Source organism: Rhinopithecus roxellana, chromosome 2 (genome assembly GCF_007565055.1).
Source record: "Rhinopithecus roxellana isolate Shanxi Qingling chromosome 2, ASM756505v1, whole genome shotgun sequence".
Classification (NCBI taxonomy): domain Eukaryota; kingdom Metazoa; phylum Chordata; class Mammalia; order Primates; family Cercopithecidae; genus Rhinopithecus; species Rhinopithecus roxellana.
The window spans coordinates 167,733,343-167,746,925 of record NC_044550.1 but is presented as its reverse complement, the minus strand read 5'-3'; the positions used below and the strand labels follow the sequence as shown (position 1 = coordinate 167,746,925).

General features: G+C 56.8%; 1 protein-coding gene across 4 annotated transcripts in view; it reads right to left on the bottom strand.

Annotated features, from left to right (window-relative positions):
• Positions 1-11,661, bottom strand: part of NSG1 (neuronal vesicle trafficking associated 1) — a 34,318-nt gene extending 22,657 nt beyond the window's left edge. For 2 of the 4 annotated variants that reach the window (XM_030923996.1, XM_030924007.1), the window contains exons 1-3: positions 11,260-11,661; positions 10,142-10,296; positions 6,365-6,481 (exon numbers count right to left, since the gene is read on the bottom strand). In XM_030923996.1, coding sequence (XP_030779856.1) covers positions 6,365-6,481; positions 10,142-10,270 — 246 coding nt within the window. In that variant the 5' untranslated portion in view covers positions 10,271-10,296; positions 11,260-11,661. Of the gene's footprint in view, positions 1-6,364; positions 6,482-10,141; positions 10,297-10,701; positions 10,947-11,259 lie in introns of those variants that run through there. The other 2 variants (XM_030923993.1, XM_010357579.2) reach the window with 1 other exon arrangement.
• Positions 11,662-13,583: the final 1,922 nt, after the last annotated feature.

The window sequence follows — 13,583 nt, the reverse complement described above, 5'->3', positions numbered from 1 at the left end:
CCTTAAATAATGGGCCAGGCAGGGCCGAGATTGTGCCACTGCACTCCAGTCTGGGTGACAGGGCAGGACTCCGTCTCAAAACATAAAAATAAAATAAAAATAAAAAAATAAAGAATGGGCCAGAGGAGAGAGGGAGGAGGCTGAAGGTGTTGCAAACTATTGTGGGGGTGCTGACAAGAGACCGTGAGCCCTAGTGGAAGGCAAGGGAGACCTGAGGCGTGTTTTCTGGAAAGAACAGCTGGTCAAAGAGAAATACAAACAGGATCTGGGCCTCAGGGTGCGTTTATAACAAGTTGATAAAGAGGGAACATGTGTCCTCGAGGCTCGGGGATCCTGGGGAATGGCCGTCACCCAGCATCCCGACCACTCACTGTGTGTGCTGTCACTCACAGAAGGGCCCCACCTGGGCTGGGCGTTACATGGTCACAGAAGTGAAAGGCAGTGGCCCGTGGCCTCGCTCTCGGAACGCTCACCGTCTGGACAGTGAAGCCTGAGCAGCATCAGCACTGGCTGTGCTCCTGTCCGCCCTCTCAGGTCTGGGGCCACTGCCCAGCTCAGGGTCTGCAGGGGAGTCGCCCTACAGGCCCCACTGGCGTGGAGGACGGCACACAGTGGGCTTTGGTGTGTCACCCTCATTAGCTGGGTGACCTTGGGCCTGTTCCTTAACATTTCTGGCCTTAATTCATCACCTACAAAATCAGGACAGCACGGTCAACCATCAGAGACTGTTACTAACAGTGAACGAGACAGTGCTCATGGCACCCCAAGCCCAGGCATGCACTGGGTCGATGGCGCCAGGTCGATGGCACTGGGAGGCTGCTGTCACTCTCCCCATCTTCCTACCCTCACGGTGAGGGAGAAGGAAATGAGCATTTCTGCTGAGTAATGCAGTTAAAAAAAAAAAAGGAAAAAACTTGGAAAAAGAAGATGAATCCCGACATCTTCAAGCGTTTACAGCACTAAATATTTTAGGTAACCCACACAAAAGTGAACACACACACACACACACATACAGATGACTCAACCCACGTGGTATCCGATCCAGCCAAAGCCCCCACACTACAGCTGGCCTGGGGAAGGTGGGCTCTGCAACCACAGCCCCAGGACCCCACAAGATACTCGCATAGCTAAAGGTGAGGGGGCGTCCACACACACTTTCAGGGTCTCCAATACCACAGTCGGGAGAAACCCGACTCCCACTGCTGAATGCCAAGGAAACGGCATCACTGTTCATAAATATTTAAGAAATGCATCTTGAAACACACCGGGGGCTTACTGGAGAGTGTGGAAACAGATGGGCACGCAGGAAGCTCAAGGTCATTAGGGATGTGAAGAAAAGACACAAACCACCCCCAGAGTCCTCTGCGACAGGACGCAGAGGGACACCCCCGCCAGAGTCTGGACTGCCAACCACGAGGACCATGCAGACGAACTAAGTCTCTCCTGCCAAGACGTTCCCCAGCTCTGCCCTGGCGGTGAAAGGTGTTCCTGTGCAAAGGCAACCTTGGAATCTCTCACGGCCCCAGGGTGACATGGTAGCCGGTGAGGGGCAAGGCTGGACCACCCAAACCTGAACTCACATCACAGGCAAACAGGGTGTGGAGACCTCTCCAGTGTCAGCAGCCAGTCATCACCGGAACCAAGAAGCACAAAGGGCTGGCGTGGGCCCTGAGGGAGCCTTCCTGTCACCTGCCTAATGACGGTCCCTAATGACTGTCTCCAGATCGGCAGGAGAACTGCAAGCAGTGGCTCCAGCAGCCCCGACCCGCCGTTCTGCAGGCATCAGTGGGGAAGCACAATTTCAAAAATGTTTAGGTTTGGTTAATTTGAGAAACATCTCAGCCAGTGTTTATTCTCAGCGTAAATATGCCTCCAATTAATTAAGCGACTGCTTTCCTTGTTGACAAGAACCTCTTTGGAAGCCCAAGCTGCTGGCCACCGCTGGGGGAGTCCTCCTGCCATCCTGTGTGGCAGAGTCTCTCAGAACCTTCTCCCAGTCAGCAGTTACCTAGCAACCAGCCTAGCAACCTCACAGCCAAGAGATTAATCCCCAAGTGACAATCAGAAAGCTCCATCCAAAAAGACACTCCGTTTCAAGGATGCCATCCAAAGGCCTATAAAGATGAGGTCTCCTGAGCTACACAAATTAGAGACAGGAGGGAACAAATGATTTACCTATCGCTTCAATGTCAGAAAGGTGGGATTCCATTCCTGCGATTCACACACAGAGATGAAAGAGCTAAGATGATGGCTGGGCCAGGGAGCTGCACAGAAGCTGTCCAGTCACTAGGGGGACGAGGAAGATGCTCTGACCCAACCACAGCTTCGACTGGGCCCTGGCAGGGGGGCACACAAGCCAGGGAAGGCGGATCTCTATTCTGGACCCTCCATCATGCCCATGTCTCCAGCATTGCCTGCTCCCCATGTGCTCCCGTTTCAGAAAGAGAGACCCCCAGCCCTCAACCAGCTGCAGCTTCACACAACAGCAGCACGACTCGTTGTGTGCACACGTTCAGGGATGCCAGAAATCTACCTGGACAATAAAAAGCTGGGAGAACATTCCAGAAAGGTAGGCACCCTTAGCATTCCCAAAAGGCACCAGCCCTCCTCACCCTTCCCCAGCTTCTGTGCCAGAATGGACCACCACCGAGAAGGTTCAAAAACTTGGGATACATTAGGATCACCTGGAAAGCATTTGTTAAAACGCATCACCCTGGGCTTCAGGGTCCCTGTGTTAAAATCAAGCTTCAGCTGATGCTGACAGGAAGATCCAGATACACCTGGGGAAACAGCACTTTGGAGGTTGCCTCTCACATCCACCCCACAGCAAGTGGGCAGGGAGTTAGGTAAATCTCCTTCCCAGTTGAGGAGGGGCTCGGAGCAGGCACAGAGAAGGGACGCCCTTAGAATACAAGTTGTTCAGCTGCAAAAGTCCAGCCTGCAGGCTTCCTGAACAAGCTAGTGGGCCAAAGTATGCCACAGCAATAGGCTTCTAGAGCCTCCTGCCCAGCTCCTACTGTGCCTCTGCCACTGACTGACTGTGTGGCCTTGAGCAGGTCACCTGCCTGACTTGGTGATAAGTGGCAGGCATCACCTGTTAGAGGCTTACGTGCAAGCATGGCCCCGAGAGAGGGCTCAATCCGACAAGCTGCCACTGAACTTACTCAACAAGCAAAGACCCACAGGCAGACCCAGGAAATCTTGCCAAGTCCCCCATTCATGGGAGGCCAGCAGCACGATTAGTCATCCATTTACTTATCAAGCTGTTACTGTGCGTGCAAGAAGCGCCAGGGAGATGATATCAAGGAGCTCTTACCGTGGCTGGCACGGAGCAGCTGATGAGTAAGTTCTGTCTGCACAAAGAGTCCCGAAGACTTCATTTTTGGCTGACATTCTTGGCTCAGGGGGTCTCTATGGCCTTGTTCCCCTCCTCAGGTCACCAGTTCAGGCTGAGGGGCCTGTGCTTGGAAGGGCCACACCAGCGGACCTTGCCAGGACATCTGGTCACAGGTTTCGCACCCAAAGAGAAGACAGCCCAACCCAGACCCTCAAAAGAGGACACCTAGGGGAAGGGAGCCTGGAAACCAGGACTCAGGAAGAAACATGAGAAAAAGAAGCTGTACACTGGGGAGGCTTCCACGTTACCTGACTGCCAGGTCTCTGAAGGCCTTGGGGCTGGGGACGGAGGGCGCCACACATTCTGTGTGGCTCTAGGCAGCAGAGCAAGGGTTTTGAATCAACAAAGGAAAAGGATTTGTAGAAGCGGAATGGCTCAACAGCGATGGCGCCTGGGGTGAGGGCTCCCACGCAAACCCACTTCTCCAAGAAACCAAGGAGCTCTGGTGCCACAGCCGAGAGCAGGCGGCCAAGGCTGTCTGCCTCAGTTTCCCCTCTATGTAAAATGGAGCTATGAGGGTGCCTACCTCCTGAGGTGTTTATGAAGATTAAATGAGGTAATATGAGCATAGGAATGTGAAGCAGAGTCCAGCTCATGCAGCACTCCGTCACTGTTACCTGCTGTTGCAGCCTAGCTACAAAGGGCACTGGAAACAGGATGCTGAGGTTTGTTGCAACTGAGAGGGACCCAGGAGGCTTCCTGGCAGAGGTGTGATCTGCACCTGTCCTGGGAGGAGATGAAAGGGATGGGGTCTGGGAAGCAGCAGGCATCCCATGGGAGTGGGGAGGGATGATGGGAAGGCTTGGCTTTGAAGCCACGGAGTTCCAGAGGGAGCAACCAGCCACCCTGGGGCCACCTGGGGCTCAACAGCCTTATGTGTGAAGGGGCCAGTGCCACCCCCTTCAGGGTGGTTGTGAATCATAAAGAAGGCCAGGAAAACTAAGCAGAGGAACACACCCAGCAGACTTAGTCCAGTACAGTCATGTACTGAGCACCTACTGCATACATTGCCTTCTCAGACGGCCACAGGAGGTGGAGGCAGGGAGACGAGGCAGGGCCTCTGCGGCCAGCAGCCAGTCTACTGGGACAAGCACAATCGCCCATGGTCTTCTGAGCCTTCAGGTTCTGGGCAACAGGGGCCGGGTAACCACAGAGTCCCAGCCAAGGCTGCCAAGGGCCCTGGTGGCAAATTTGCGTCACCCATTCCTTAGGCAAGAGACCTGGGGACCTGTTTCAGGTGGTCATGTGGGAAAAGTACAAATGAAGAACACCACAGGTTGGGGACAGAGCCTGGCACACCATAGACACTCAACAGATGAAGCAATAGCTGTTCAAGTGTCGCACTGCGCCCTGCTCTGTAGGCATCTAAAATGCCGGGGCTGGGACAGCAAAGGGCAAGGCGGGCCTGAGAAACCCAGACACACTCAGACATCAGACAGCATTTAGCCATCAGGACAGAGGGCACTGTGACCTTGAAATCAAGGCCACTCCTGCCTCAACCAGGGGTAGCAGCCAAACCCAGGGTGCAGATGGGGCAAGACAGGTGAGTGGCAGCAGATAAGGCACATGCTAATCCCACTGGCCAGTGCAGAAGACAGGTTTGACCTCGGGTCAATATGTCTTGGCCCTGGCCATGAACCTCAAACGCATATGAACGGCTGAGCCAGGAGCCACCAAAAGAGCCTCTCAGCACACACGACATCCTTACATACCAGCAGGGACAGACACAGACTGCTCTGTGCCTCGACTTCCCCATCTGTAACACCAGTAATACAAATAGTACCTACTATTAGTAGGTAGCAGGCAGAGGGCTGCTGGGAGGATTCGCTGAGCTGACACAAGTCATCGTCCCACAGCAACACTCACGGGACCCGCTGGACCAGGCAGGCCCTGACAGGCAGTGTGTGGCAACAGGAAGGAGGAGGGACTGAAAGTCAGATTACACCCTGGCTTCCCCAGTCACTCTGTGGTTCCAGCTTCATCTGTTAACCAGGGATGGCCCCCAGTCCCGCCTTCTGTGATCCACAAGGTTGTCACAGAGATCAAATATAATGCCATACCCACAGGTGCTCTGGAAACTGCAGGGGTTGGGGGTGGGAGTTCCTGTGCCCCCAGCACAAGCAAACTGCTCACGCTGCCAAGTGGAGGGTGACCAGAGAGCCAGACAGGGCCGCTCTGCAAGGCCTGGGGCCCACCGATGTCTCTCAATTCACCGCCTTGAATCTGGATGAGGCTACTGCTTTACCCCTCTCTCTCATGTTTCCCAAAGAATGAGTTTCCTGATAAACATCCCAGCTTGTTCTTCAACCAACGCGGCCTCTGAAGGCAGCCAGGCTGGCAAGAACGCTCCTCCCACCCAGACAGGCTGGAACCCTCCCGCTCTGAGCAACACCCCTTCATCCCATCAGGATAGGGGGAAGGATGGAGGATACACACAGGCCCAAAGCCAGATCCCCTGCAGATCGGATCCTGGCTCTGCTGTGTAGAGCTGTGACCACTCTGTGCCTCAACCTCTCCATCAGTAAAATGGGTTATATGGATAGTACTGGTGTGCCAGGAGGGTTGCTCAGATGAGCTCACTAAGTAAAGGGCTGGGACCCCCATCTGGCATGTGATCAGTGCTGTGCGTTATCTTTTTGTTATTGTCTGCTTCCTTCCTGGAACTGTTAAGTAAATATTTTAATGTTTGGTAAGTGATTTTTCATATGTTTATAACCTTTGTCTAAAAGACAGTTCGTGGGTGGGTTTTCCCTGTGATCATTTTGGAAGAGGAAAAGAAGAAAGAAATGTTCGAAAAGCACAAGGACAACATCTTGGCAGGTAGCCAGAAGCTACTGGGTGTGCACAGCTGGGATCAGCCCAGACAAATGGTATCATACCCTGGCCCTCTCTGCAGGGTATCTCTGCAGCTCAGCAGACCCCTTCTGGGGGCAAAAGCAGCATCTCCCCCACCACAGGACCACTCACCTTAAACCTCTCGGTGACACCCTCCGTGATGCTGACGGTGAACTCAGCAATTTGGGGAGGACGTGCTTTCCCTTTCTTGCGGTCAGGTTCATACTCGGTCTTAGTTTTCACGACCACCTTATCCAGGAAACAGAGAAACAAAAGTCAGATGCATTCAGACTATCTGCCCAAAGAGGGTGGGTCTGGGAGCTCCCACATTCAAAGTCACCATTGGCCAGGAAGAAATTCACAAGAAGAACGGGAACAGCCACCACTTTTTGGAAATCTCCTCTGTGCCAGGACTTTCAGAGAAACGTCCCATTAATAATCCTGAGAGCAGTCCCAGGAGGGAAACATTGTAACTGAGGGCCACAGAAGGTAAGCTCATTGGCCAAGGTCACGCAGCTCATTGGCGGCAGGGCGGGGATGCAGCCTGGCACCTGACTCCTAACCCAGTGCTCCTTTCACCCACCAGAGCCGAAGCCTGGCTTGGCCCAGGAAGCTGGGAGATTGCACCTGTTTTTTCACTGGCCTTGCTGTGCCACCATGGGCACCAGAAGAGGAGGTCTGAGGTCACTGTCCACAGCCCTCCAGGACTGGCTGGAGAAGCTGGTCGCCAGCCTGTCAGGAAACAGATCCAGGATCAACCTCTTTGTCTCCACCCCTACATCCTCCTCTCCCTCTGCCCCTGCCACAGCCCCCAAAGGGTCTCCCTGCTCTCATTCCCCTCCACCCCCTACTGTGAGGCAGAAGGATGTTTGTCCAACCTGGAAACCAGCCCTTGCATCTCCCTACACCCGAGCAGCTTCAGATGGATCCAGGAAGCCTCCCCACCCGGGACGCTCACAACCCTGGCCTCAGCGGCGCTGTCTTCATCACTCCCCACACCCGTTGCCAGGGACTGTTTACTTCTCTGTCCCACTGGACTGGGAGGTGTTCAAGAGCAGTGTCAAGGCGTTATAGGTCTCTAAGCTCCAAACTTCACTCCCCAAGCTAGGTTCCAGGAGAGGCTGTTGCACTAGAGACAGTCAGCCACCTCCAACCTCTTCTCCCCCGAGAGACAAGGCTCCCTTCACTGGGCGGTCCGTCACCTGCTCTCCACGATGGTGGGGCCCAGGGCAGAACAAAGAGACCCCAGCAACTGGGGATGGTCAGCCCCCGGCGGGCAGCCAGAGGGCCTCTCAGCCTGCGCTGTGACCCCCAAAGCCAGCCTTGGGGAGAAAGAACAGCAGAGCCCATTCCCATGTCACTGAAAAATGATCCCAAGAGCCATAAACCTTGTAACCACACTCTTGGCCCCCCGACCCCAACTCCTTTTCCACCCAGTGCTCCTGTGATGGAGAGGGAGGGGGTGCCTGGCATGGGCTGGCCTGGGCACCCACCCCTGTGAGGCACCCATTTCTTGAGGCAGTGGTTGGGTGCCACCCTGCTATTCTCAAACCCCAACTGGACCCAACTAGCCATGTGACCTTGAGCACGCAGGCCTAGACTGGCCAATGAATGGGAACAAGGCTACTGCTGAGGACGAGGAAACCTACAGAAACCTCCACCCTATGTGGGGGCCCCATTAATATTCTGTCGACCTGGGTTCTATCTGCACCTGCCACTAACAGGCTAGGTTACCTCGGGCAATTCTCAAACTCTCCGTGCCTGCATTTCCACACCTGCAAAATGGGGGTAACATTGGTAGTGACCTCATGACATGTCAACGCATCAAAAGAATTTAAACCTGTAAAACTGGCAGAATAGTTCCTGGTGCAGAATAAGTGCCCAGCAAATGTCAGGGGAGACCACTCTGCTGCCAGCACTGTGACTGCTGTCACCGCTGCACCTCCAGCACCTCAGCACTCCATACATGTTCTCAGAACAGATTCTTGTTTACAGTCCAACTGTGTCACCACCCCTCAGAAGCCATGTCACCTGGAACAGGTGACATCGCCTCCCTGAACTCTGACTGTTAGCAACACGTTGCTGTTGTTCAGGTTAAGAGAGGTCTTACATGAGAGACATCTGGCTCCAAGCAGGGTGGAGTAAGAGGCACTGCCAGAAACTTTTGCATCCTGGAGGACTGTAACCTTCAGCCCAGTGACCTTGGGCATGTCCCATAAATGCTCTGAGGCTCAGCTTCCTCACTGTGACCTTAGAAGCCATCTGGAAAATGATCCCAAAGCCATAACCCTGCACTCACACTCAGTCCTGGCTGAAGTCCTGGCTGGACCTGAGACTGGTTGCCCTTCTTTGGACACTTGCAGAGAGAGGAGACTCATCACTTTTCCAAGCTGCCTAGGCTACGCCTGGTCGACCTGATTAGCTGGTGAGGATTTCATACCTGCCTGAAACCCTCCTCCCTGTATAAACCAACCATGTCAAATGGTTCTGGAATGGAACAGACTGAGGATGAGAGAGGAGGCTCAGGCCAAGTGAGGGGAATCACCTGATAGAGGTGCTGCCTCAGGACACGGAGTTCCTGGCACAGGTGCCACTGCTCCTCAGCCGAGCAGCTGGGGGCCCAGGCAGGACGGGGGTGGGGGCCTCGGGGCCAGGCCCTGATAACTGGACAAGTCTGATGCCTAGACAGGGAGGGGTGGAGCGAAAGCTGAGGCCTCAGGCAACCCTGCCCCTCCTGCAAAGCCTAGCTTGGACCATGGGTGGCCCAGAGTGGCACCACCGGGGCCTGGGGGGCACAGGTGTGGCCAGTTGATCCCCCTTTCTTGAACTGAAACCCCTGCTGCCAGCCTCTTCCCGGCTCCTGCCTCCCTCCCCCGATAACACGCACAATAAAGCTGGGAGGACACCTTTACAGGGGTTAGGGCCCCCACCGGGACACCCCCACCCCACAACACCCGCTCCGTCAGCAATCACCAACTTGCTGCAACGAAGGCAGAGCCCTGACTCGAAGCCCCTTTATCAGGGACTAAATGAGAAAAAAAAAACAGAAAAGCACTTCCGGGAATTATTCGTGGCTGCCGTGGTTTGTAAGCGGCAGCAAGATGCTGAGAACAGATGCTGTGTCTATGGTCTTAGATATGAGTTTTACAGTACAATTGCCTAGACATGCAAAGATCTATTTACATTTTCAAGTGTTAACTCCTGGAAATATTATTCTTAGCAAATAGAAACTAATTAATTGGATGCTATATTCAAAAAGAGGAGATTCTTTAAATTCAGCAGAAAACACTTTGGGGAAAGGTTGATGAATGGTTGTTCCTGGTGATACCAATACTGAGCGAGCCCAGGCACTTATTTGCAGATTTCACAAAAGGAACAAAGAGGAAGGAGACCCTGTGTGGGCGCGCACACCCTCCTGCACCTAGCGCCAGCCTGGCAGGGACAGGCAGAAAGGGCGAGAACAATTCAGCCCTGGGGAGGGGCCATCCGACCAAGGAGAACGCTCCCCCGCCTCGGTGGGGCAAGTCGGGCTAAAACTGCCACACCCGGGAAGGTATAGGGACAGCCTCGTCCGCCCCAAGGCTCACCCCGGATCCAGAGCCCCTGGGGCCACGGGGCAAGGGAGGAGCAGGGCAGCTGCGGGGCTCCCAGGAAAAACGCGAAGGAATCTTGCCCCACCGCGTTCCACTGTCAGGACTAGGATATCATCTAAGGCAGGGCCCCCCCGTCAAGCACCTCCCGATCCAGAATCCCGCGCGGGTACACTGTCCTCGCCGCGCTCCCTTCGGCCTCCCGAGCCCGCCCCCACTTCGCGTACCCAGCGCACGCGGCGCGTTTCTTTTGTTGCGGCCGCCGTGCGAGATTTGGGGGTGCGCACCCGGCAACGTGGAGGGGCGGGGGGGGGCTTACCTTATCCGGGGGCGGGAACTGCAGCTGATTGACATCGAGGGGTGTCATCAGGGGAATGGTGTCGAAGCCATCCTCCAGCAGCGGCTGCTTGGTGCCCTTCTCCGCGAAATTGTTCCCCAACTTCACCATCGTTCCGGGAGCTCCGAGGCTGCAGCCTGCGGAGGGAGGGCCGGGGGGAGTCACCGCAAGCAAGACCCAGGGCGGGGCGGGGGGAAGCGGGCACCCACACCCACCGCCGTCCCGCTTGGTCTCGGGGAGGGGTCGTGGGGACGTGGTGGTCACGGCCCGATGCGGGGGTCGGAGGGTGCTGTGTATTTCTAGACCTTCATCTCGCAGGACCTAAGCGCCAGGCGCAAGGGCGCACAGCGGCCAGGGGAGGGGGCGCCGCCCCTGCCCAGCCCCTCCAGACCCGGTCCCCGGTCCTGGGGCAGCCGCACCCGGGCGACCCGCCGTCCACAGCCCCGTCCCGCGCACTCGGGGAGATGGGCATCCCCCGGGCCCCTCTCCCGGGCGGGCAAGGTTCGGCCTCGGCGAGCCCAGGCGCGGCCGGCCGCACTCACCCACGCCCGGCTCCGGCAGGTCAGCTCAGCGCTCCGAGCTCCGCGCACCGAGCTCCGCGCACCGAGCTCCGCGTCGCCTGCTCCTGCTCGCAGCAATGGCGGAGGCGGCGCCGCGCGCGGACCCGGGAAGGGGAGCGAGCGATTGGGCTCCGCGGCCGCTCCCTCCTCCTCGCGCCGCCGCCTCCCTTCCTGCCGCTCCCGGGGACTGGGTACGCGCGGGTGGGTGCGCGCGTGTGGCCGCGCCTCCGCCTTGACGCAGCGCCCGCCCGGCCGCACAAAGGAGTGCGGGGCTGGGCGGGAGTCTCCCTTGGGACCTCGCGCCCGCCCTGAGCCGGGGGAAGGAACAGGGGACCGGGAGAGGACGCGCCCCGAGGGGGCCTCGGAGCGGCGGAGGGCGTCAGGAGCGGGAGGGCTGCGGGCTGCGCCACCCCGGGCGGCGGCCTGGGCGCGAGGCGCCCAGAAAGGAGAAAGAGGAGGCGGGGACCCTAGGGACACAGAGACCCCCAGGGGTGAAGGGAGGTGCAGAGAGGGTTCCCGCCCGCAGCGCGCCGCGCTCACCTGGGGGTCCTGACGAGGTTCAAGGGTTTGGGGGGGTGAGTCCAGGAGGCGCTGGGTGGTGGCAGAGACCAGAGCAGGGCGCTCTTGAGCGCTGGGTTGGGGAGGGGGCGACCAAAAAAGGGCGCGTCCGCGTATAAAGGGGGCGCGGACCCAAAAGGAGGGGGAGGAGGTTTTCGGTGGTGCGGGAGGCGGGAGTAGCGCTCTCCCAGGGCTGGGGTGCGGGCGCCCAGGGCGAGGCTGCCCCAGGCAGCAGGAGGCAAGTCTTTCCGGGCAAAGAGCGCTCAGTGCGCCGCGCGGAGGGAGGCGGAAAGGTTCCTCCGCTCTGGTCGGAAGAGAAGGCGGAGGTCCCCCCGCAGCCGCCGCCCGAGCATCCTGGGCACAGAGGAGGGGCCGCTGGGACGATGCCAGGACTCAGAGAGAAGGGGGGTGGTTCTAGCCTGACCTGCGCCCCCAAACCCCGAGCGCAGCCGGTGTCGCAGCTTCCCAGAGAGGGTCTTGTTTGCAGACCTCCAACCCGACCTGCCTGCAGGACTCACGGATGAAAGACTATGGGGTGTGGGGGCGAGGCCGAAATGGGAGTGGAACCCGCAGGGGAGGAGGCTGGCTGCGGGGATCGGTGCCTCCTGGGCAACTGGGCCAAGAGCTGGGCCCTGTCAGGCGCTGGACGCGGAGGAGGCATCCCCCAAAGTTGATACTTTTTCACACCGTTTCCGGGGACTTCCCCGTGGCACTACGGAGGGTCCGGGGCGTTTTCCATCAGCCATCTGAGAATCCCGGGATTAAGCCAAGAGCACAGGAGCAGTCACCGCCTTGAGCCCCAGGCACAGCCTGGGAACTTGCCGCGGGTGCCCTGATTTCCAAACCCCCAGGAGGGCTAGCCGACTTTGACAGGTGTCCTCGCCCCAACTCTCCAGTCAGGGTCTAAGTGTGCCTTTGACCACAGGCCAGCCTGGTCTGAACCCGGGCTCTTGGCAGAGGCACCCCGCCCCCAACCCAGGGAAAGCAGGTGTCAGACTCTGGCCCCTGCCGTCGGCCTCAGGGACCCACGGAAGCCACGTTTCTGGCACTTTGATGCCTCCCTGCGGCAGGTGAAGAAGAGATTTCTCTCGCTTCGCTTTAGAAATCTGTCCAGGCATCTGCCATGAGGATGACTCACTGGTCAGGAGAAACCCTTTGGGCTTAAGCAAGGGAATGGCTTTTTCCCCCGGCTCAGGCTCAAGCATTTAACAGAACCCAACACACACACACACACACACACACACACACACACACACACACGGTCAGAATTCCACACCGGGAGGAACAAAGTGGAGGCCCTCCCCCTTCCTCAATGACTCTGTCAACTGAGGAGGACAAAGAGGCAAGAAGGACCTAGGTTGTCCCAGAGGTGGACAATGGACAATCATGTTTCTGCTAGCTGGATCTTGACTGGTGCTGGTTGTTGGGACTGTTTCATCCTGTGGTTTTCTTCCTCTGCTGATTATGTCTGGGCCCTGTGAAGGGCATAGACAATGCAAAATGCATGAGACACACAGCCACCCACAGGGAGCTATGGACAAGGGCAAGTGTTTGCTGGGAGCAGTGGCCCTGTGGGAGGGAGTGGGCTCTGCCTCTTGCCAGGAGGGAGGACATCCAGAGACTGTGGGTAAAGCATCCTACAGGTGGGCCTGAGAGAGGTGCCTGCAGAGGGGAAGGCATTCCAGGTAGGGGAACAGAATATGTTAAGACAGTATATGAGCTTCCTACCGCTGTTGGAACAAATTTGGCTTAAAGCAACAGAAACGTGTTCTCTCCTGGTCCTGGAGGCCAGCCGTCTAAAGTCTAGGTCCCAACAGAGCCTCACTCCCCCTACAAGCCACAGAGGAGAACCTGTTCTTTCCCCTTCCAGCTTCCAGTGGCTGCAGGCATTCTTTGACTTGTGGCTGCGTCACTCCAAACTCTGCCTTCGTGTCACTCCAGTCACGTTGCCTCCTCCTCTTCTCTGTGTCTCTTATAAGGATGCTCATCATAGGATTTAGGGCCTGCTTGAATAATTCAGGATAAGGTCTACCTCTTAAAATCCTTAACTTAATCCTGTCTTTGCCGTGTAAGACAATGTTCACTCTTTTACTATGTAAGGTAAATCACAGGTTCTGGGGATTAGCGTGTGGGCATATATTTTAAGGGTCCTCATTCAGCTCACTACAGGCATTAGGCTTGCAAGGGTGTGGTGATTTGGAGAACCTAAGTCATTCACAAAGGATGGCAGAAATTAGGTTGAAGAAGCCACAGCTACCAAAAGGGGGATGACTGAGGCTGCGATGGTGGTTGCAGGTCAAACAAAT